The sequence below is a fragment of the Carlito syrichta genome, unplaced genomic scaffold (genome assembly GCF_000164805.1).
Source record: "Carlito syrichta isolate Samal-C Ts95f unplaced genomic scaffold, Tarsius_syrichta-2.0.1 Scaffold309899, whole genome shotgun sequence".
Taxonomy (NCBI): domain Eukaryota; kingdom Metazoa; phylum Chordata; class Mammalia; order Primates; family Tarsiidae; genus Carlito; species Carlito syrichta.
The window spans coordinates 19,032-38,234 of NW_007253995.1; the positions used below are offsets into that span (position 1 = coordinate 19,032).

At 49.4% G+C, this 19,203-nt stretch overlaps 4 protein-coding genes across 12 annotated transcripts in view; 2 read left to right on the top strand and 2 right to left on the bottom strand.

The window, feature by feature from the left end:
* Positions 1 to 6,386, top strand: part of CCDC84 (coiled-coil domain containing 84) — an 11,343-nt gene extending 4,957 nt beyond the window's left edge. Inside the window, exons 4-11 of the mRNA XM_008068265.2 lie at positions 904 to 970; positions 1,606 to 1,668; positions 2,011 to 2,075; positions 2,189 to 2,297; positions 3,884 to 3,914; positions 5,747 to 5,836; positions 5,912 to 6,044; positions 6,132 to 6,386. Of these exons, the coding sequence (XP_008066456.1) occupies positions 904 to 970; positions 1,606 to 1,668; positions 2,011 to 2,075; positions 2,189 to 2,297; positions 3,884 to 3,914; positions 5,747 to 5,836; positions 5,912 to 6,044; positions 6,132 to 6,195 (622 nt within the window). The 3' untranslated portion in view covers positions 6,196 to 6,386. The remainder of the gene's footprint in view (positions 1 to 903; positions 971 to 1,605; positions 1,669 to 2,010; positions 2,076 to 2,188; positions 2,298 to 3,883; positions 3,915 to 5,746; positions 5,837 to 5,911; positions 6,045 to 6,131) is intronic.
* On the bottom strand, positions 6,320 to 8,372 carry RPS25 (ribosomal protein S25). Of its 2 annotated transcripts, XM_008068243.1 has the most exons (5): positions 8,265 to 8,372; positions 7,946 to 8,041; positions 7,334 to 7,517; positions 6,440 to 6,538; positions 6,320 to 6,360 (listed from the first exon to the last, which is right to left on the bottom strand). In XM_008068243.1, the coding sequence occupies exons 1-4, from the start codon at positions 8,265 to 8,267 to the stop codon at positions 6,444 to 6,446; spliced, it is 378 nt and encodes a 125-aa protein (XP_008066434.1). In that variant the 5' UTR covers positions 8,268 to 8,372; the 3' UTR covers positions 6,320 to 6,360; positions 6,440 to 6,443. The 2 variants fall into 2 exon arrangements, with proteins under 2 accessions (XP_008066434.1, XP_021573341.1); XM_021717666.1 differs by lacking the exon at positions 6,320 to 6,360 and having other exon boundaries at positions 6,438 to 6,538; positions 7,330 to 7,517; positions 8,265 to 8,356.
* Positions 8,373 to 8,409: 37 nt separating this feature from the next.
* On the top strand, positions 8,410 to 11,500 carry TRAPPC4 (trafficking protein particle complex 4). Of its 6 annotated transcripts, none has more exons than XM_008068245.2 (5): positions 8,410 to 8,573; positions 9,096 to 9,270; positions 9,991 to 10,094; positions 11,015 to 11,141; positions 11,387 to 11,500. In XM_008068245.2, the coding sequence occupies exons 1-5, from the start codon at positions 8,414 to 8,416 to the stop codon at positions 11,463 to 11,465; spliced, it is 645 nt and encodes a 214-aa protein (XP_008066436.1). In that variant the 5' UTR covers positions 8,410 to 8,413; the 3' UTR covers positions 11,466 to 11,500. The 6 variants fall into 6 exon arrangements, with proteins under 6 accessions (XP_008066436.1, XP_021573338.1, XP_008066435.1 ...); XM_021717663.1 differs by lacking the exons at positions 8,410 to 8,573; positions 11,015 to 11,141 and adding exons at positions 8,598 to 8,937; positions 10,522 to 10,534; XM_008068244.1 differs by lacking the exon at positions 8,410 to 8,573 and adding an exon at positions 8,598 to 8,937.
* A 1,633-nt stretch (positions 11,501 to 13,133) lies between these two features.
* Positions 13,134 to 19,200, bottom strand: SLC37A4 (solute carrier family 37 member 4). Of its 3 annotated transcripts, XM_008068246.2 has the most exons (10): positions 18,938 to 19,140; positions 18,010 to 18,353; positions 16,904 to 17,136; positions 16,338 to 16,581; positions 15,686 to 15,844; positions 15,352 to 15,437; positions 14,720 to 14,833; positions 14,435 to 14,500; positions 13,955 to 14,093; positions 13,134 to 13,825 (listed from the first exon to the last, which is right to left on the bottom strand). In XM_008068246.2, the coding sequence occupies exons 2-10, from the start codon at positions 18,155 to 18,157 to the stop codon at positions 13,659 to 13,661; spliced, it is 1,356 nt and encodes a 451-aa protein (XP_008066437.1). In that variant the 5' UTR covers positions 18,158 to 18,353; positions 18,938 to 19,140; the 3' UTR covers positions 13,134 to 13,658. The 3 variants fall into 3 exon arrangements, with proteins under 3 accessions (XP_008066437.1, XP_021573335.1, XP_021573336.1); XM_021717660.1 differs by lacking the exon at positions 14,435 to 14,500 and having other exon boundaries at positions 19,000 to 19,200; XM_021717661.1 differs by lacking the exons at positions 14,435 to 14,500; positions 18,938 to 19,140 and adding an exon at positions 17,450 to 17,549 and having other exon boundaries at positions 18,180 to 18,362.
* Positions 19,201 to 19,203: the final 3 nt, after the last annotated feature.

Sequence of the window (19,203 nt, forward strand, 5' to 3'; positions counted from 1 at the left end):
TTACAGGCTGAGCCACCGAGCCCGGCTTAATTTTTTTATTTATTGTAGAGATGAGGTCTCACCAAGTTGCCCAGGCTGGTCTTGAACCCCTGGGCTCATGCAATCCTCTTGCCTTCGCCTCCCAAAGTGCTGGGATTACAGGCATGAGCCACCACACCTGGCCCACAGCAAAAATCTAACGGGCTTCTTATCCTCTTGTGTTCTAGGATGGTCACACAAGGCATCCAGCCAAGACTCTGATAGGCTGTCATTGCCTGTATGGACATGTGCAAGGCTGCCAGGGAGGGCATGTTGATAGTGGTGTTGGTATTCTGAAACCTTTTGGTGTGTATTGTAGGATAAGACAACTGCAAATACATTGTTGTTTGGGAGCCGGGGTTTCTACTATGACAGAAGGAAAATACAAGGGATTTGAATAGGGAGGTATCAGTATGTTTTTTGTTTTGTTTCTGAGTGGGTATCTCACTCTTGTCACCCAGGCTGGAGTGCCATGGCATGCTCATGGCTACCACAGCCTCCACCTGCTGGGCTCAGGTGATCCCTCCATCTCAGCCTTCTGAGTAGCTGGAACCACAGCTGTGCACCACCATGCCCAGCTAATTTTTTGATTTACTGTAGAGACAAGGTCTCACCAAGTTGCCCAGGCAGGTCTTGAATCCCTGAACTTAGGAAATCCTCTCTTCTCAGCCTCCCAAAGTGCTGGGATTACAGGCGTGAGCCACCATGCCTAGTGGCAAAACACTTATAGTGAATCTGGGTAGGAGGAACACAGATGTTTCTGGTACTGTTGTTCTTAGGGTTTTGTTTTTAATGAGCCACTGATCCCTTTGAGATGTTCTGAGTTTTTACCTACTGAATTTTTCACAATTGGTTCTGGGCTGATAATGCTCCTTTTCTTTTTAGATTCAAGAAATCTTTGGTGAAAGGTTTGGATTCCTACGAAGAAAAAGAGGATGAGGTGATCAAAGAGGTAAGTTAAAGGAAAGGTTGCCCGGCATGGTGGCTCACACCTGTAGTCCCAGCACTTTGGGAGGCTGAGGCCAGAATACTGCCTGAGCCCAGAGGTTCAAGACCAGCCTGGGAAACTTGGTGAGACCTCATCTCTACAATAAGTCAAAAAATTAGCCACATGCCTGTAGTTCCAGCTACTTGGAAGGCTGAGGCTGAAGGATCACCTAAGCCCAGCAGATCAAGGCAAGACTCCAACTCAAAAAAAAAAAAAAAAAAAGCCGGGCTCAGTTGGCTCAGCCTGTAATCCCAGTGCTTTGGGAGGCTGAGGTGAGTAGATTGCCTGAGCCCACGGGCTCAAGACCTGCTTGGGCAACTTGGCGAGACCTCATCTCTACAATAAACCAAAAAATTAGCTGGGCATGGTAGCGCGCACCTGTAGTTCCAGCTACTTGGAAGGCTGAGGCGGAAAGATAGCCGGAGTCCAGCAGGTTGAGGCTGCCTGGCTGCGGTGGCCCTGAGCATGCCACTGCACTCCAGTCTGGGTGACAGAGTGAGACTCCAACTCAAAAAAAAAAAAAAAAAAAAAAAAAAAGGAAAGGCCTCTGGAGGACCCATCCCCCATGGTCCTGTACTTATGCAGCTTCTCTCCCACAGATGGCAGCTCAGATCCGTGAGGTGGAGCAGAGCCGGCAGGAGGTGGTTCGGTCTGTCTTAGAGGTTGGTTTCCCTCGGAGGATCAAGAGCAGTATCCAAATCTACTGATCCCTGGCGTTCTCAGGTCCAGCATTTCACAAACCAGTGCTTCTAAGAGAACTTTCAGACTCCATTCCTCATCTGCTTGGCTTGAACTCCCTTACCTGTCTGCCAAGTGGCAGGCCTAGTCAGTGAAGATGTAGTTGGGGCTGGGAGGGAGGGAAGTTTGCAAGATGGGCAGCAGCAGTATCTTCCGTGTGCCTAAGTATTTTCTTCCTATGATACTGGGGTCTGGAGGGTAGGGACATGGCCTAGGCAGGCTCTTAAGCATCCCAGACACATCTATTTTTCCTGAATCAAACTCAGCCTCAGGCAGTAACAGACCCAGAAGAAGGATCTTCAGCACCTGGAAGCTGGAAAGGGATAACCAGGTAAGGTTGTTGTTACGGACTCTCTTACTGGGAATTGGGAACATATCTAGGTTTTACCATCCTCATGATTCAAGGACCTCATCTGCCAGCCTGGCTCATGTTTGTCTTTTCAGCCAAGTAGCCTCCAGCTCTCAGCAACAGTCCTCATACCTGAACCTGACACCAGCTCCAGAGCTTGACTGGATGGAGACAAGACAGCCCCTGACATTCATTGGCCATCAGGTACAATGTGTGTGGTTTTTTGTTTTTTTTTTGAGTTGGAGTCTCACTCTGTTGCCTGGAGGCTGGAGAGCAGTGGCATGCTCACGGCCACCCCAGTGTCGGCCTGCTGGGCTCCAGCGATCCTTCCGCCTCAGCCTTCCAAGTAGCCGGAATTACAGGCATGCGCTACCACACCCGGCTAATTTTTTTTGATTTATCGTAGAGATGAGGTCTTGCCAATTTGCCGAGGCTGGCCTAGAACCTGCAGGCTCAGGCAATCCAATCGCCTTGGACTCCCAAAGTGCTGGGATGACAGGCTGAGCCACCGAGCCTGACCAGGTACAATGTTAAACAAGCCAGAATAGGGTCAATGACCCTTCAGATTTCTCTTCTGATTCTTGTTCTGCCAGCCATTGCTGTCTCTGCTGCATGCTTTTCCCTCACTGTAGTGTTCTTATTCATACCCGTTGCTACCATCGTCAACTTGGGAGTGCTAACTCCTAAATTTTGCCCTCTGCAGAACTTACAGTTCCAGCTCAATACAGGACATTTGTCCTTAAATATTCTACAGGCAGTTGGGTACAATGGCTCACACCTGTAATCCTAGCATTTGGGAAAGCCAAGGCAGAATTGCTTAAGCCCAGCAGTTTGAGACCAGCCTGGGCAACATGGTGAGACCTTTTCTCTATAAAAAATTTTTAAAAATTATCCAGATGTGGCAGCTTATACCTGTAGTGCCATTTACTCAAACTGAGGTGGATCACCTGAACCCAGGTCAAGACTGTAGTGAGCCATGACTGTCATTGCACTTCAACCTGGACATCAGAGTGAGACTTCAACTCAAAAAACGTTTATATTCCAAGCATCTGAAACTAACCCCCACTGCTCTTGTATTTCCAGTCACTGTAGATGCAGATCCTTATCTCCTCCATCTCCCATATCCTGTCAATAGATAGTCATTTAATTTCTGCCTGCCTCTGTTCCAGCCTTTGGACAATTCCTATTTCCCCTGCAATCCTGCCCCAAACACAGAAAATCATGGCTTCACCTGAGCGCTCATATTTTAAGCTTCAGCTGTAGTGATTATGCTGCTCCATGCTTTTACATAGTTGCTACTGCATAAAATATGCTTTCCTTCCCTGGTCAGCTAATAAAGCTCAAATGTCACTTTTCCATAGATGGCTCACCTGAGTAGGCCATCTCTTATTTTATGTAGCAAGCACCATGAGAAGCTGCAAATGCAGTGTAACGTATGCTTGTCTTCCCCAACTATGTGTAGTCTATGAGGGCAAGGTTATGTTCACCTTGCATGTAGTAGTCACCCTATTTTTGGACATTTCTGCTGTTAAGACTGAGCCTATCGAGGGCAGGACTGTCTTTACTAGGGTTTAGAATTAGAATTGTGGCAATGGTTGCAAGTTTGCATTTATCTTGAGTATTCTATGGTTATATAGTTATGAGTATTCTATACACTTATACTCATCTACATGAGTATTCTATATAGTTATAAGTATTCTATAGTTATGAGCTTCCTAACTTATGTTTTTTTTAAAGCACACCAAAACTTCATTGTAACTAGATTTTTTTCTCCTCGTTTCAAACTACAGGATATACCAGGAGTTGGTAACATTCACTCAGGTAAGGTCCAGGGCAGTGTTTCTTTAACTCTTAAGACATAATTACTTGTTAAAGCATTTATGACTGATAAACGACTAGTATTGAGATTATGAAGAACTTTGAGAAAACTCAGTGAAACAGCCCAATTAATGAATAGATGTTCATCGTAAGTCATCAGGGAAACACGAATTAAAACCACAATGAGCTAGGTGCTGTGGCTTACACCTGCAATCCTAGCACTTTGGAAGGCAGAGGTGAAAGGGTTGCCTGAGCCCAGGGGTTCAAGACCAGACTGAGCAACTTGATGAGAACTCATCTCTACAATAAATCAAAATTAACAGTGTAGGCACACACCTGTAGTTCCAGTGATTTGGAAAGCTGAGGCTGAAGTATTGCCTGAGCCCAGCTGGTCGAGGCTGCAGTGGCCATGAGCGTGCCACTGCACTCCAGCCTGGGCAACAGAGTGAGACTCCCACTCAAAAAAGAAAAAAAAAGAAACCACAGTGAGGTCCCACTATATACATACTAGGCCAAAAATTAGACACTGATCTAAGTACTTGGCAATGATATGAAAATCCAAACCCCCATACGCTGTTGGTGGGAATGTAAGATGGTAGTTGCTTGGAAAGCAAATCAGCATATATCTACCATATCATCCAGCCATTCTACCATTTTCCTAAGAGAAAAAAAACCTGTCTAAACGGACTGGTACCCAAACCTTCGGAGCAGCTTTATTTGTGGCAGCCCCAAACTGGAAAAAAATGTCCACCAACATTTACAATGTCCATTGTAAATGAATTACAATGGAACAGTGTTTTAAGTGATTAAGATGGAACACGAGTCTCAATTATGTTGACCCCCCCAATGCATACATTTCACTTGCAGAGTATCAGTATAAAGTGCAAACCAATAAAGCAATGGAATGTGGGTGCAGTGGTGGCCTGAGCCAGAGAGGATTTTGATGGGGAGGCACGGTGACGTTCACTGTCTTGATTGTGGTCATAGTTTGACTCTTCTTGAGTTGGAGTCTCACTCTGTCGCCCAGACTGGAGTGTAGTGGCACACTCCCGGCCACCACAACCCCAACCTACTGGGCTCAGACCATCCTTCTGCCTCAGCTTTTCAATAGCTAGAACTACAGGCATGCACCACCATGCCCAGCTAATTTTTTGATTTATTGCAGAGTTGAGGTCTTGCCAAGTTGCCCAGGCTGGTTTGGAACCCCTAGACTGAGGCAATCCTCTTGCCTCCACCTCCCAAAATATTGGGATTACAGGTGTGAGCCACTACGCCTGGCCACCTTCACTTTTCAAATTTCAATGGATATAGCTTGTTCTGTATCAATTATGCCTCACAGCTATTTGCAAAACAGGGTACCACATGTAAGGCATGTTGCTTTAAATTAGTCTGGGGGCTGGATGTTTTGGCTCACGCCTATAATCCCAGCACATTGGGAAGCTGAGGCAAGAGGACTGCTTGAGTTCAATACCAGTCTAGGCAACATAGCAAGATTTCATCTTAACAACAAAAAATCAAAAATTACCTAGGCTTGGCAGTCCCTGCTTGTATTCCCAACTACGTGAGGGATGAGGTGGAAGGCTCACCTAAGCCCAGGAGGCGGAGGAGGCTGTGGTGAGCCATGATCATGCCACTGCACTCCAGCCTGGGTGAGTCGAGGAAAATTAGCCTAAATTAGCCTAGGTTCCAGAATTACTAGGTTTTACTTTTGAACATGTCTAATTCTTAATTAGGAGAGGGGACGTAACAGGGCATATTTCACAGTAGCTTGAAAGCTAACAAAACAAAACAAAAAAACCCCTTGATTTCTTTTTAATAGAGCTTGTCTTTTCCAGGTGCCACACCTCCCTGGATGGTCCAAGATGAAGAATGCATCTCTGAGAACAAACAAATAGGACCTTCCTATGAAGAATTTCTTAAAGAAAGTAAGCAAACAACTCAATAAGGGCAGAGGCATATTTAAAGCTTCATTCTAAAGCTGTTTGCTTATCATCATACAGAGGAAAAACAGAAATTGAAGAAACTACCCCCAGATCGAGTTGGAGCCAACTTTGACCACAACTCCAGCACCAGTGCAGGCTGGCTGCCTTCTTTTGGCCGTGTCTGGAATAATGGCCGCCGCTGGCAGTCCAGGTATGGGTCCAGGGCAGGTCTCTAACCTACTCCCCACCACTTTGGAGATCTCACCCTTCATCCTGTTACCCCTTCATTTCTTTTCAGGCATCAGTTCAAAACTGAAGCTGCAGCAAGGAACAAACAACAGTCACATAAAGAAAAAAGCTAATTGTTGACTGACAGTTCAAGTATCGTAACACTGAAAGCAAGCAAATCCATACCCGCTATTATTCCTTCTGACAAAACCTTTCTAATTGTCTTTCTTAGAAAAGACACACATCTGTTCATTTTACTTAATAAAGTTTTATTTTTCCAAATGTACAGTTGGTTGGACCTGTAAAAAAAAAAAAAAAGAATCAGTGCTGCGAAGCCTTACAGAGAGGGATGTGTACTTTCTATGAGTTTTTGCTCACCTGTTCATGCATCTTCACCAGCAGCTGGGGCATCTCCACCCTTGGTATTTCTAGTGTAAATTACTTGAGCTCTGTGCTTTGAAACCAGTTTGATAAGACCTGGGGTAAAAGATTAGTGGCACTCAATAGATGCCATAAAGTGACAAGTTTTCTATCTCTTCCTGAAACAATTGCTTAAGCTTTCTTTTTGGAAGACAGGGTCTCAGTATGTTCCCTAAGGCTGGTTTCAAGAGATCCCTCTGCTTCAACTCCCTAAGTAGCAGGGATTACAAATATGCCACCACCTGAGGATCTAGAATTGCTTAATCTGAGACACTGTGGTAGCATCTCTAAGGGTCTATTACCTACTCGGGATAGCCACTCTTCAAAATTTTACAATCACTTCAAATAACTACTTCCATACCCTATCAGTGTATTATATTAATTTACCCTTAGTTAAGTGTGAAATTATGGACTCAGACTCACTGTTCATATTTCCAAGTTTACAACTGAATACATCAACAAAAATTATTTTGCCATTATGATTTTAAACTTTCAAAATTATTTCCAAATGGTAATTGCTAAAAATTGTTTTCCCTTTAATCCTATGCATTTATTCTTGCAATGTAAAGGATCCTTGGGCTTCACTACACTCCTACAAGGTCTATGGCACAGGTCAAGACTGTGGTGGCCTGTGCCACTGCACTCCAGCATGGGTGACAGAGTGAGACTCTGACTCAAAAAATAAAGTAAAAAAAAAACCCATCTCAGTAAGACACTAGAATTATACTGCTAACAGCCAAATCAGACTGTATCTTTTTTTTTTTATCCTGCTTTGTCAGTAAAAGCACTTAAGATGGCCAACATGGTCAAGACAACTTAACCTGCAAAACCACACCAGTACAACACACTCACCTTTACTAAGGAGCTCCTGAAGGGCTGCCCTGGCCAGAGAACCGCGAATCTTCAGTCTCTCAGAGACCACAGCTGGAGTTATAAGCTTATAATTGGGAACTTCCTTACAGAGTTTGTCATACGTGGCTTTGTCAAACAAGACTAGGTTATTAAGCTTGTCCCGAACTTTGCCTTTAGACCACTTCTGCTCACCAAAACAAACAAACAAAAAAACCAAGTTAGTACTTCTGGCAGAAACACCTATTCTTTCCTAATTGGTCTGTATCAGTAAAATCCCATTGTTATCAAAGATAAATTATAGATCACAAAACAAACGACACGTTTGTGTCTTGGAATATAAGTGGTCCCAACAGTACCAGTTAAAAAATAACATGTGCCAGGCGTTGGAGCAGACACTACTCGGTTGTTTCACCTACTTAAAGTAATATGTGCCATCCCACCTCTCAAATGAGGAAAAATAAAACTAGTGGCGATGAGACGATAAACTAGAACCACCCACTCTAGAACCTACAACCTGACAAACTACTTGCTACACGCGTCACTTATTCTTAGAGGGCTACAGGACGGCACCCCCAGTCTCACTCACTGCCTCAGAGTGGGGCTCACTCCTACCTTCTTTTTAGCCTTGCCCCCAGATTTGTTCACTGGGTCTTTGTCTTTCTTGGCCGACTTTCCGGCATCTTTCTTCTTCTTGTCATCCTTGGGCGGCTGTAGAAGAAGAGCAGGAATGCAGGCAGGTCCTGAAGCAGCCCCAAGCTCCTCTAATACCGTGCCTCCCCTCCCCTCCCATCCCCCCGCAAAAGAGCACATGGAAGAAGCGGTACCCGCGCCCGCCTAAGACCAAGGAGCCCTCTCGTCCGATGCCACCTCCACTGAACCTTAGCACTGCCCCTCTCTCGGAATCCCGCGGATTCACACCAGTGAGGCTCACCATTGCGAAGCTCGGAGAGCAGCAGACACCACCGCTGCCTCGCTAAGATGTCGGACAAAAAGGAAGTGCGGCTCCCGTACGAGCCCAGAAACCTGTGTCCGCCGTAAGTACTTCCGGGGCAAGGGGCGGAGCCACACGGAGGACGTTCCATGGCGAACTACCGCCTTCTGGCTAGAGGCTGGGTGGAGGAAGTGGACTCCAAAGTCCAAGCCGCATACTTTAAACACTGCTCCCAGGCTGTTGGACTCTGCTGCTTATTGCGAAGCCGTCCTATTTTCTTGCACCGAGGAACGAAAACCAATTTACCAGGTCCCGGCAATTAACTTTCCGGCATTAGCTCAAGCCTGTTGCTCCAACTGCGCAAGCGCCGGAGGCTGCGGCGCGCTGGGGCTAGGAGAAAGCTGGGGTGGCGGACTAGAGCTGGTAGAGCGGCTGCGGTTCCGGGGCGGGGCCTTCCGGAAGGGGCCGAGTCCGAGAACTCGAGCGGCGGCGGCAGCGATGGCGATTTTTAGTGTGTATGTGGTGAACAAAGCTGGAGGCCTGATTTACCAGCTGGACAGCTACGCGCCACGGTCTGAGGCTGAGAAAACGTTCAGTTACCCGCTGGACCTGCTGCTCAAGCTACACGATGAGCGTGTGCTGGTTGCCTTTGGCCAGCGCGACGGCATCCGGGGTGCGCTAGACTCGGCCCGGGGGGCGGGTCCCGGTGCTGCTGAAGTGGGCTGGTGTGTAGGTGCTAGGCTGGGAGTAGGGAGTGGGGTCGGGTCCCTTGTCTCCCTCGGCAGAATCCCGGGGCTGGAACTTCGCTAACCGTTAACCTCACCTCTGTAGTGGGCCACGCAGTGCTGGCCATCAATGGCATAGACGTGAACGGCAAGTACACAGCCGACGGGAAAGAGGTGCTGGAGTATCTGGGTAACCCTGCTAATTACCCGGTGTCCATTCGATTTGGCCGGCCCCGCCTCACCTCTAATGAGAAGCTCATGCTGGCTTCCATGTTCCACTCGTAAGTCTCCTAAGCGTCAGTGCTTACCTTTCTCTGCCGCCTCTTAAGTCGTCGGTTCTTGGGTTATGAAAAGGAAAGCAAGTAATTCGCTATGTCTGGGTTTTAGGTACTACTGATAGTGGTGTGATCTTACTTAAGACGGCTTCTCTTCTCTGAGTCTTAGTTCTTCATATTTAAAGAAAGCAAACTTAGCGGAATCTTTTACAAAGCTTTCCCCTGCCGAGCATGGTGATGATTTACGCCTGTAATCCCAGCGTTTTGTGGGGCCGAGGTGGGAGGATCGCTGTAGCCCAGGAGTTGGAGGTTACCGTGAGCTATGATCATGCCACTGCACTCCAGGCTGGGCGACAGAGTGAGAAGCTGCCTCTAAAAAAAAGCAATTTAAAAAAAAATCGTTTTCTGCTCTCAAATATGGTATGAGAGGTAGTGGTCTGCTCTTAGCCATGAATTAAGTAAGCATGGCACATTTTCCTAGAGTGTTTATTTTCCCCAGAGTTTTCGATGTGAAATGTCTTATAGAAATGTTATGTAAAATATAGGCAGGTTTCATTTGAATTTAAAAGAAGTTTTGACATTGCTGCCAGACAGTTACCTTTCCTGACTGTCCCAAGCTATAATGTGAACTCCTCAGCAAAGAGGGTCACTTCAGGGGAGGTTTGGGAGGCACCCCTCCTTCACACCAATGGGGTGCAGTCTCAACTTTGCCTCTTTTGCATATAGGCTCTTTGCCATCGGCTCCCAACTGTCTCCTGAACAAGGAAGCTCAGGCATTGAGATGCTAGAGACGGACACATTCAAACTACACTGCTTCCAGACGCTGACAGGTATGCATCTCCAGATAGGCCAGAGGGATGCAGTGGGGCAGGTTGGGAGAAGGGATTGACCAGCGATAGCTTTGGTAAGCAAGGAATGAGGTGGTATCAGCTTTTCCCGGGACAATTCAACAGACATCTATTTGTATTTGCTTTGTGAATCCAAAGGCAATATTTAATCTGCAGCTGATTTTGTCCACGTCACCCAGCGTGCTCAGTCCTGATTATCTTGTGTTCACATAAAACCCTAATACTTTTTTCACGTTGCACACATTTTGGAAGGTGTGTTGTTCCAACATGAAATTTGAAAGCCAGGTGAAAATGGCCTTTGGATTGTGTCATTGCTTCATTCTTAATTTAGATGATTGAAAACTGCCTAAGTTTGTCCCCTGCCTGGCATTGTTTCTGCTGAGAGACTGCAAGAAAGCGGCTGAGCTAGAACTCAAAATGCGGTCTCAATCAGCTGAGTGACACGATAAAGTTACTCCACTTCTCTGGTCTCATAGATTAAAATTCTAGTCTTTTCCTGCATTATGTGGCAATAAAGATGAAATTTAAATGGATTTATGGGCTGGGCATGGAGGGTGACACCTATAATCCCAGCACTTTGGGAGGCTGAGAGAGGAGGAGTTCTGAGACCAGCCTGGTCTACAAAAAAAATTTCTTTAAATTAGCTGGTAGTGATGGTGCATGCCTATAGTCCTAGCTACTTGGAAGGCTGAGAGACAAGAGGATCCCCTGAGCCCAGGAGGTTGAGGCTGCGGTGAGCCATTATCTTGTCCTTGCACTCCAGCCTGGGCAACAGAGACCCTGACTCACTCATAAGTAAATATAGGCTTATGAAAGTGTCTTGCAAAGTTAAAAGTGCTGTATGAATACAGGATGATGTTTGCAATATTCTCTACCCCTTAATCATTCCCGGTTCTATCCAGGGATCAAGTTTGTGGTACTGGCAGATCCTAGGCAAGCTGGAATAGATTCTCTTCTCCGAAAGATTTATGAGATTTATTCAGACTATGCCCTCAAGAATCCATTCTACTCCCTGGAAATGCCCATAAGGTAAGTGGTGCCGTTCCCCTGATACTGGTCAGAGCCTCCTTTTCCCTCCCTGTGTGCTCTGCCCAGTCATTGATATGTACTAAAGTAGTACTTTTGAATAAGACAACAGTGACTAGCTCTTTATCATGAGAAACCAGACTCTCCTTGTGGTTCATGTCTTTCAAGTAGTTTCCCCTGGCATGAGTGGTGAGAGAGCCTCAGAACTCACACTTTTTTCTTATTTGTATCTCTTGGGCCTGGCTTAGGTGTGAACTATTTGACCAGAACTTGAAGCTAGCCCTGGAGGTGGCAGAGAAGGCTGGGACTTTTGGACCTGGGTCATAGGCCAAACCTGCAATGGATCCCCAAATCCAATGGATCCCCAAATTTTGGGGATCAAAAAATCCCCAAGTTCTGCAGCAGGGGTACTGCTGTGTCCACTCCAGTGGAGATCTCAGCAGCCTTGTTCGTGCACTTGAAAATGGGAGCATGCTGAGCCTGAGGACACGTACTGATGCCTGAGCCTTATTACCATGCTTGCTTCCTTCTGTGTATATCATGGTCCTACTTTCCAACTCTGTACACATTTATTTAGGGAGGAGGTAGGTCCACAGATGCTGTAATAAATATTCCTGACCTCAGTGTCTAATTGATGGTTTTTACATATAAATGGTTAGGGCATTCTGGGAAGATACTGTGTTCGGGTAGAAAAAAACAAGCTGGGGGTGGCTCAGTCTGTAATCCCGTACCTTTGGGAGGCTGAGGTGAGTGGATTGCCTGAGCCCGCGGGTTCAAGACCCGTCTGGGCAACTTGGCTAGATCTTATCTCCACAATACATCAAAAAATGAGCGGGGGGTGGTAGCGCGTGCCTGTAGTTCCAGCTGCATGGAAGGCTGAGGCAGAAGGATCACCGGAGCCCAGCAGGTCGAGGCTGCGGTGGCCGGGAGCGGCCACTGCACTCCAGTCTGGGCGACAGTGTGAGACTCCAACTCAAAAAAACAAAACAAAAACAAATGTGTGTTCATTAAATAAATGACCATAAGACTTCTGAATCATGAGTCTTGGATCTACTCCCAGAATTGCTGATTTTCTGGGGTCCTGAGGGTGGTAGTGGTAGTGATGGTGATGGAACATTTATTAAGCACAGCCAGGCTTTACTGCTTTATCTCACTTAATCTTCGCCCTAACTCAGAGTGTACATTCTGTTACAGACAAAAGCTTTAGCGAGGTACAAATTATCTGTGCCTCGGAGTTTCCAGGCTAGTTACTGACAGCCTGGATTTGAACCCAGGCTTTCCAGTAGCTTCATTTCTAGGATGTGTCATTTTTTTTTGAGTTGGAGTCTTCGTCACCCAGGATGGAGTGCAGTGGTATGCTCACAGCCACTGCAGCCTTGACCTGCTGGGCTCAGGCGATCCTTCCACCTCAGCCTTTCAAGTAGCTGGAACTACAGGTGTGTATTTTTTTGATTTATTGTAGAGATGAGGTCTCACCAGTTGCCCAGGCTGTTCTCAAACCTGTGGGTTCAGACAATCCCCTCACCTCTGCCTCCCAAAGTGCTGAGATTACAGGCCTGAGCCACCATGCCCGGCCAGCTTCATCTCTAAAATGGTCAATGATGGGAGGCCTCTACAATAAACCAAAAAAAAAAAAATTAGCCAGGCGTGGTGGCACACATCTGTAGCTCCAGCTGCTTGGACGTCTGAGGCAGAAGGATCACCTGAGCCCAACAGGGCAAGGCTGCAGTGGCCACGAGTGTGCCACCATACTCCAGCCTGGGGGACAGAGTGAGATTCCAGCTCCAAAATAAAATAAAATGGTCATTGAACTATATACAGTGTTCAGCTGAAGGCAGAGGAGACGTGAGCGTAAAGGAATCTATCTACACTTCAGCTTTCCCATTTCTGGGAAATGAAGTCTCTCCCTTTTGAGAAAGAGAAGGTCTCAATAGTATTTTCCAAGGAAGCTGTCTTTGGCTTATAATACCCATTTGAAAGAATGAATCACTGACAGTATTTAGTATCAAATCTAGTTTTAATCTTCTGTAACAAGTCATGTTGCCCTCCCACCCATATCCCCTGTGTCCTGCGGCATTAGTGAGAGTGATGGCTTCCTCTCTTCCCCTGAAGTCTGAGGTATTGGCAATAGCAGTTGCCCACTGCTAAAAGGACTTAGGGCTTTGGGGCCCTGCAGCTGCAGGATCAGCCTCACCTCAGGTAGGGATGAGGTAGGATGGGGACAGGACAGGGCCCAGGAGAGGAAGAAGGGTGCAGGAGACTCCCTGACTGCAGAAGTTTCCTGTTGTTTGAAGGCAGGAATAGGAGCTAATGGAGTCCAAGGACAAAGGTTACCTTAAATAGAGCATGGGATGGGGCGCTGGGACCTCATTAGCCACTGATAACTTCCAGCGCCACCTGGGCGAGGGATACGGCACAGAAACAAACTCAGAGGTTAAGTGGGAGCCAAGCAGCCCCTCCCTCCCTTTCTTCCCCCAAGCAGGCCACAGGTGGGATGGTGTTCCAGAACCTGCACTCTCTTCACTCAGCCTTCTTAGGCATGCGGCCCATCTTGGTGCGGATGTTTCGTAGGAGGAAGAAGGCAGCTGTGCTGGCTGCACAAACCACTTCAGCTACCCAGAAGGCTGTGCTCCAGCTGTAGTGCTTGGCAATGGTGCTAAAGGGCAGCCCAGCCAGAAAGCCACCCACTGTCGGAAGAAGGGAAGAGCTGAGCCATCTGTGCGGCTAGAGCCAGTGGTGCTTACCCCAGCCTCTGACTGGCCTGTGTGCAAGGCACAAGTAGGGGTGAGGCAGAGAGTCTAGGAGGTAACGCTTACCATTGGCCATGAGTCCCACAACGGCATGGGAGGTGCCACACAAGTTGGGAGGGGCACTCTCGTTGGCTATGACTCCAAACAAGGCAATGGGACCATAAGAGGAGAAACCAAACACAGCTCCCAACACCAGAATCCAGAGCTGCAAGGGCAACAGAGGGTGACATTCAGAGTCAGCACCTACCTGCATATGTGCCCCTGCCAGAGAGAGGAGTGCTTGGTCCCCAGGAACAAACAGTAGTAAAGGGACAGTAAATGACCCCCTTATCCCACCCCCAATTGACAGTACATAGCTAGAGTAGCAGATGCCATGCTGAGCCAACCTAGGGGCCTATGTGGGCAAGGGAAGGACATACAGAAGCCATCCCTCTGAATCAGGTGCTGTCCTCACAATTTACCCAAGCTGGACTGGCTAGGGGCAAGGCAGAGGGGAAGGACAAAGGTGAGACAGACCAGGAAAAACCAGAGATATCTTTAAGGCACCTCGCGTTCCGTAAAGCCTGTGAGCTCAGCAAGAGGGTGAAGAGCCGGAGTCCAGAAAGCAACATCCTAAAGAAGCACAGGGAAGAGAAGAAAACCAGGCCCAGAGTGGAGGAGGGAAAACAAAATGCAGAGGAGAGGGACTGAGGCACAATCAGAACTGAAAAAGGAAATCTGAGACGGAGAAAGGCAAGGCCCAGGCTGGAGCCATGGAGGGGGAGACTGAGAGGTCATTGGCCTTTACTTTCTCTCCTTGGTCCTGTCTTGAGCCAGGACCTCCTTAATTACCTTGGGAGAATCACTGGTCACCGTTACCCGGAAGAGATACATGGACACTGTCATGCCAGCCATCATGAACAGCAACAGGCCATGGCGAGGGTTCCCGTAGATGGACAGCCCCGCCTACGGAAACAGTCCTAGCAATGTCAGGCACTCTGAACAGGGCAGAGAACTCCCACCCCTGGACTCTGACACAGCAGAGCCTCTGCTGACAGGTCTTTGGCAATCCCACCACAGTTCTTGGCCCCAGGCAGTCCTGGGAGGCCCTGGGACCTGCTCATTATGTTCTGAGGCCAAACTCCACAACATCCCTTCCTCCACTTTGAGGCAGGCTTGGAACACGTGCTAGGAAGCTGCACCTACTCTGTTCCAGCCCCCATCTTCCTGGGAAGAAGCCAGCCAGCTAGGCTGAGAGGAATTCTGGCTCTCTTTGACATCAGTTAAAACTCTTTCCCCAAGGGCCTCACTTCTACATCCCCAAGAAAGCTACATAGCCCGAACCTTTCCCACCTCACCCAATCTAAGCCAGCATATGCCACCCTGCCGGTGTCCCAGGACTCCCATCTTTCCAGTGCCTGTCCCAGCCATACTGGGAAGATTCAAAGGGACCCTTCTCCTTCCTGTCCCTTCTGCCCACTCACCTTTGCCATGGCCCGGTCTGACAGGTAGCCAGCTGCGATGCTGCCTACAAGGCCCCCAACCTCCAGGGCACTCATGTAGGAGCTACCTGCAGTGGGGAGTTGTGGTGGGAAGAGGGAAGGGAAGAGTAGAAGGCTGTTACACCCTGAGGTTGTCCCACAGCGGCTTAACCCAGAGAGGTACAGGGTCCCCAAGGGTGACTGGCCATAGCTGCCTGAGTAGTGTCCAGCCTCAGGGAAAGAATAAAGAGGATAAAGGGAAGCAGGGCCTGGATTTCCCATCCCCTGCATTGGACCCTGTTCCTTATTCCCGCCCCTGTTCCAACACTCTTCTTACCCACGAGGGCTGACTGTCCTTTCTCCTGGATAAGGAAGAACTGGCCCCAGTCAGTGCAGCAGGTCTTTACTCCGAACACCACAAGGTAGCCGGTGGACAGCACCCACAGGTAGGGGGACAACAGCAGCTCCTGCAGGGTACTCTCCTCCTTCGAGGAGCCTGGAGGTGGGACAAGGCCATGCCTCAGGCTCTGCCCTTGTTACCCTGAGCCCCCACAATTCATTAACCAGCCACAAGGACAGAGTTCGTCAGCACAACCAGGATCTGTGTGATGAGGATCCCTGACCCCACTGCTCTCCTCTCCCCTACTCTGCTCCAAGTCTTAGTGAGTGAAAAAGAAACTGAGGACCAGGGTGGATGAGGCACTCGAGCCACTTAAGCCTGGGATGCAACCCAGGACAGGGAAGTGTGTGCTGTGAGGAAGGACCAGAATATAACATGAGTCACAGCACTTGTTGGCTCTGCCACTTGTCTAGTACTTAAGTGCCTCTTGGGATGGAGTTTTGTTTACATCCCACCCGGCCACCATCACCACCCCTTCCCCTACACCCATTGGCTAGCACAGGACCGAGCAAACAGCTTAATTCTCAACAAAAGTCTGCCCAATGAATGAATGACAGTGCTCCAGTAGTTGGCTAGGGTTGGGACTCACCCTTCTTGCCCTTGGAAGGGGTGGGGTCCAGGTTGCAGAGTCCAACATCAGCGGGTTCATTGTGGATGAGCAGGAGACAGAGGAAGGAGACAACCACACAGAGTGCCCCGGACAGGGCCAGCGTGCTGCGCCAGCTGTAGCTCTGGGCAAGGATGGTGGCCAGGATTGGACCCAGCCCTCCAGCCAGGTTCATGCTGGTTGACAGGATGGCCCACCAGGTGCCAAACTGAGATGGCTCAAACCACTGTGGAGAGGAGGGGACAAAGCAGCTGACTAGCCTACAGCCCATGTTGGAAGTGGGGGTCAGGTGGGGCAGACCCAGAAGCTCACATTACAGGGATGAGGGACAGGGCGCATCTACTTGGCAGGGCAATTCCCTCTTCTGCCACCTGATCCCACCACTCTTAGGTTCCTAAAATATCTTGACAAGCAATAGGAGCTGGCTAGGAACTCCTGAGGAACCTGCCATGGGTTGTGGGTGGAGGTGGTGGGAAGGAAGGGGTGCTCCCACGTGTTTTTCAGGCATCCTCTATGCCAACCCAAACAGGCTCTTTGGAAGCACTCACCTTCCGCAGGACTTTCCCACATGGGGGCCAGCCCAGCCCCTGTGCCAAGCCATTAAGGAACCAGAGAGCAGCAAAAACAGGTACTGTGGAGCTCCAGGAAAAGACTATGTTGACCAGGCCAACCAGGAGAAGCCCAGAAGAGAAGAGCCAGCGGGCACTCATCTGGTCAGACAGCACCCCGCTCACAAACTTGCTGATGGCATAGGCTGCCGACTGGCTGCTGGTGATGAGTCCTGCAGGAGAGGAGACCAGAGAATAGGGCACCTTGGGGGGTTGAGGAGACCAGAGAATAGGGCACAGGAGGGGTGGGGAAGGCATAGGGTCAGGAATGTAGGGGTGCCTGGCAGGGTTAGGCAGGTTCCTTCCCTGAGGAGCCTGAACTGTAATCCTGACACTATTCACAGGGCCCCGCTACCTCTCCCGCCTTACCATCAACATAGCCCCAGTAAGATGAGAACCCATAACTTAGCTGCAGCTGTCAGGACAAGAAGAGAGCAGGACATAGCAGCTCCTCTCCCTTGGATTTGCATATGCCTGATTTCCCACCTCCCCCTGGATGCCAATCCAAGGCCTCTAGCAGTTCTGTGGTCCCACTTCTGAACATGGGGCGAAGGCCTCAGGATTGGAGTCAGGGACCTTGTCCCTCCTGCAGGGTAGCCTGCCAGGCCACATGGAGTCATTGTGCCAGCTTCCCAGTTCTCACAATGTCAATATCCAGCACTCACCCTGTAGCCTCAGCATGCTCCCACACAGGTGTGAAAACCATGCTCAGAACACTTCCCCCAACACTCAGCATAAACAGTGCCTCCAAGGGTACACATGGGTCCCAAGCATACACACGCACACATCAGATAAGCAGCCCTCCTCAGTCCTTTACCTGCATGCACCCACGTACGAGGATCTCAAAGCCTCATCGCATATGCAGACTGGCCTCCAGCCTCTGCTGTGCACATGCTACACACACACACACACACACACACACACACACACACACACACTCACTCTCTCTCTCTCTCTCTCTCTCTCTCTCTCTCTCTCACTGTACACCTGTACACAAACACCCAATGCGTCCTGCAGGCCCATCACCCTGCCCTTCCTGGGCTCACCCAAATCATCCTTGTCCAGAGGGATCTCTTCCACCAACGATGGCATGACAAAGGAGAAGGTCTTGCGGTTGAAGTAGTACAGGCTGTAGCCCCCAAACATGGCCGAAAAGATCACAGTGCGGTGATAGCCATAGCCTTGGGGCGCCATGGTGGGGAAGAACGGGCCCTACCAGCCAGAAAGCACAGCCTCTGACCACTGCTCCTGCTTGCGGCTCTCACGGTGCCCAGATTTTGCTGAGTTGGATTGTTTCTGCTCCCTCCTCCACCCAGCCTCCCAGGCTCCCTTTATAGCCACCTTCTGGACAATCATTAAGCCTGGGGCGGCTCCTAGAGAACCCAGTGTCCTGAGAGAGACAAGAAAACAGGAGATTACTGAAAGCCAAACTGGAGGGGGTGGAGGGGGTCCTAGAGGGAGGCATGCCTATGAGCCAGGCCAGCACCCTGTGTCCCCAGGATCTCTGCTTTCCCCTCCTCTTCCATGCCTGCCTGCCTGTAAAACCAGCTTTGATTAAAGGCTCAACCTAATTACTTTTGTCTGCGTGAGCCCAGGGGAGGCAGGGGTGGGATGAGCAGAGCTATCCTCCCTAGCCCTGCTCCTTCTGTCACCGAACCTTCTCATTCATTCACGGAAGGTTTATCAGAGACTTACTGGTTGCCAGGCACTGCACTTGGCGCTAGGTTAGTTTCTACACCCACTCACCCACCCACACACAGTCAGACGCAAATCCCAACTACCCCACTTCCACGCCTCCTAGAGCTGACCTCACTCTTGTATCTCCCAATGCTTAGCACACAGTGGACGTAACTTTCCCATAGTTACAGAAATGTAAGCAATGGGGAACCCTCCTCGCTTCGGTCACACAGAAAGCCCCGCTAATGGCTGAGGTCTTGATGGGGCCACAAAGAGCTGCCTCTGGGTCCCCGTTACCCTGCAGTGTCAGTCTGGGCTTCCGTCTCGCTGACCGGGGGCCGCAGGGTCTGATGTCCGACCTGGGGGACACTGCCAGGGTCGCAGCCAGAGGGAATGGCGGCCTGTGGGCGGGAAGGTGCCCCGGCGGGCAGAGGGCGGCAGTGCCGAGCCGTCCTGCTTCCCGGGACCCCGGCAACGTCCCCCGGTTTTTCCGCTCACTTGGGCAAGCAACTGGAGCAGAAGGCGTAGGCGCAGGCGGAGCGGGCGACCGCCGTAGTCTCGGG

Bases quoted from the DNA above. Each gene is read 5' to 3' on its own strand.
- RPS25 (XM_008068243.1), bottom strand. The intron at 7,518-7,945 runs GTAGGAGTGAGC...TTTGGTGAGCAG, and splicing joins GGGGCAAGGCTAAAAAGAAG to AAGTGGTCTAAAGGCAAAGT. The intron at 6,539-7,333 runs GTGAGTGTGTTG...CTTTTACCCCAG, and splicing joins TCAGGAGCTCCTTAGTAAAG to GTCTTATCAAACTGGTTTCA.
- TRAPPC4 (XM_008068244.1), top strand. From the start codon at position 8,763: ATGGCGATTTTTAGTGTGTATGTGGTGAACAAAGCTGGAGGCCTGATT. The intron at 10,095-11,014 runs GTATGCATCTCC...GGTTCTATCCAG, and splicing joins CTGCTTCCAGACGCTGACAG to GGATCAAGTTTGTGGTACTG. The intron at 11,142-11,386 runs GTAAGTGGTGCC...GGCCTGGCTTAG, and splicing joins TCCCTGGAAATGCCCATAAG to GTGTGAACTATTTGACCAGA.
- SLC37A4 (XM_008068246.2), bottom strand. From the start codon at position 18,157: ATGGCGCCCCAAGGCTATGGCTATCACCGCACTGTGATCTTTTCGGCC. The intron at 16,582-16,903 runs GTGAGTGCTTCC...TCCTCTCCACAG, and splicing joins GTGGGAAAGTCCTGCGGAAG to TGGTTTGAGCCATCTCAGTT. The intron at 15,845-16,337 runs GTGAGTCCCAAC...TCCCACCTCCAG, and splicing joins CCCTTCCAAGGGCAAGAAGG to GCTCCTCGAAGGAGGAGAGT.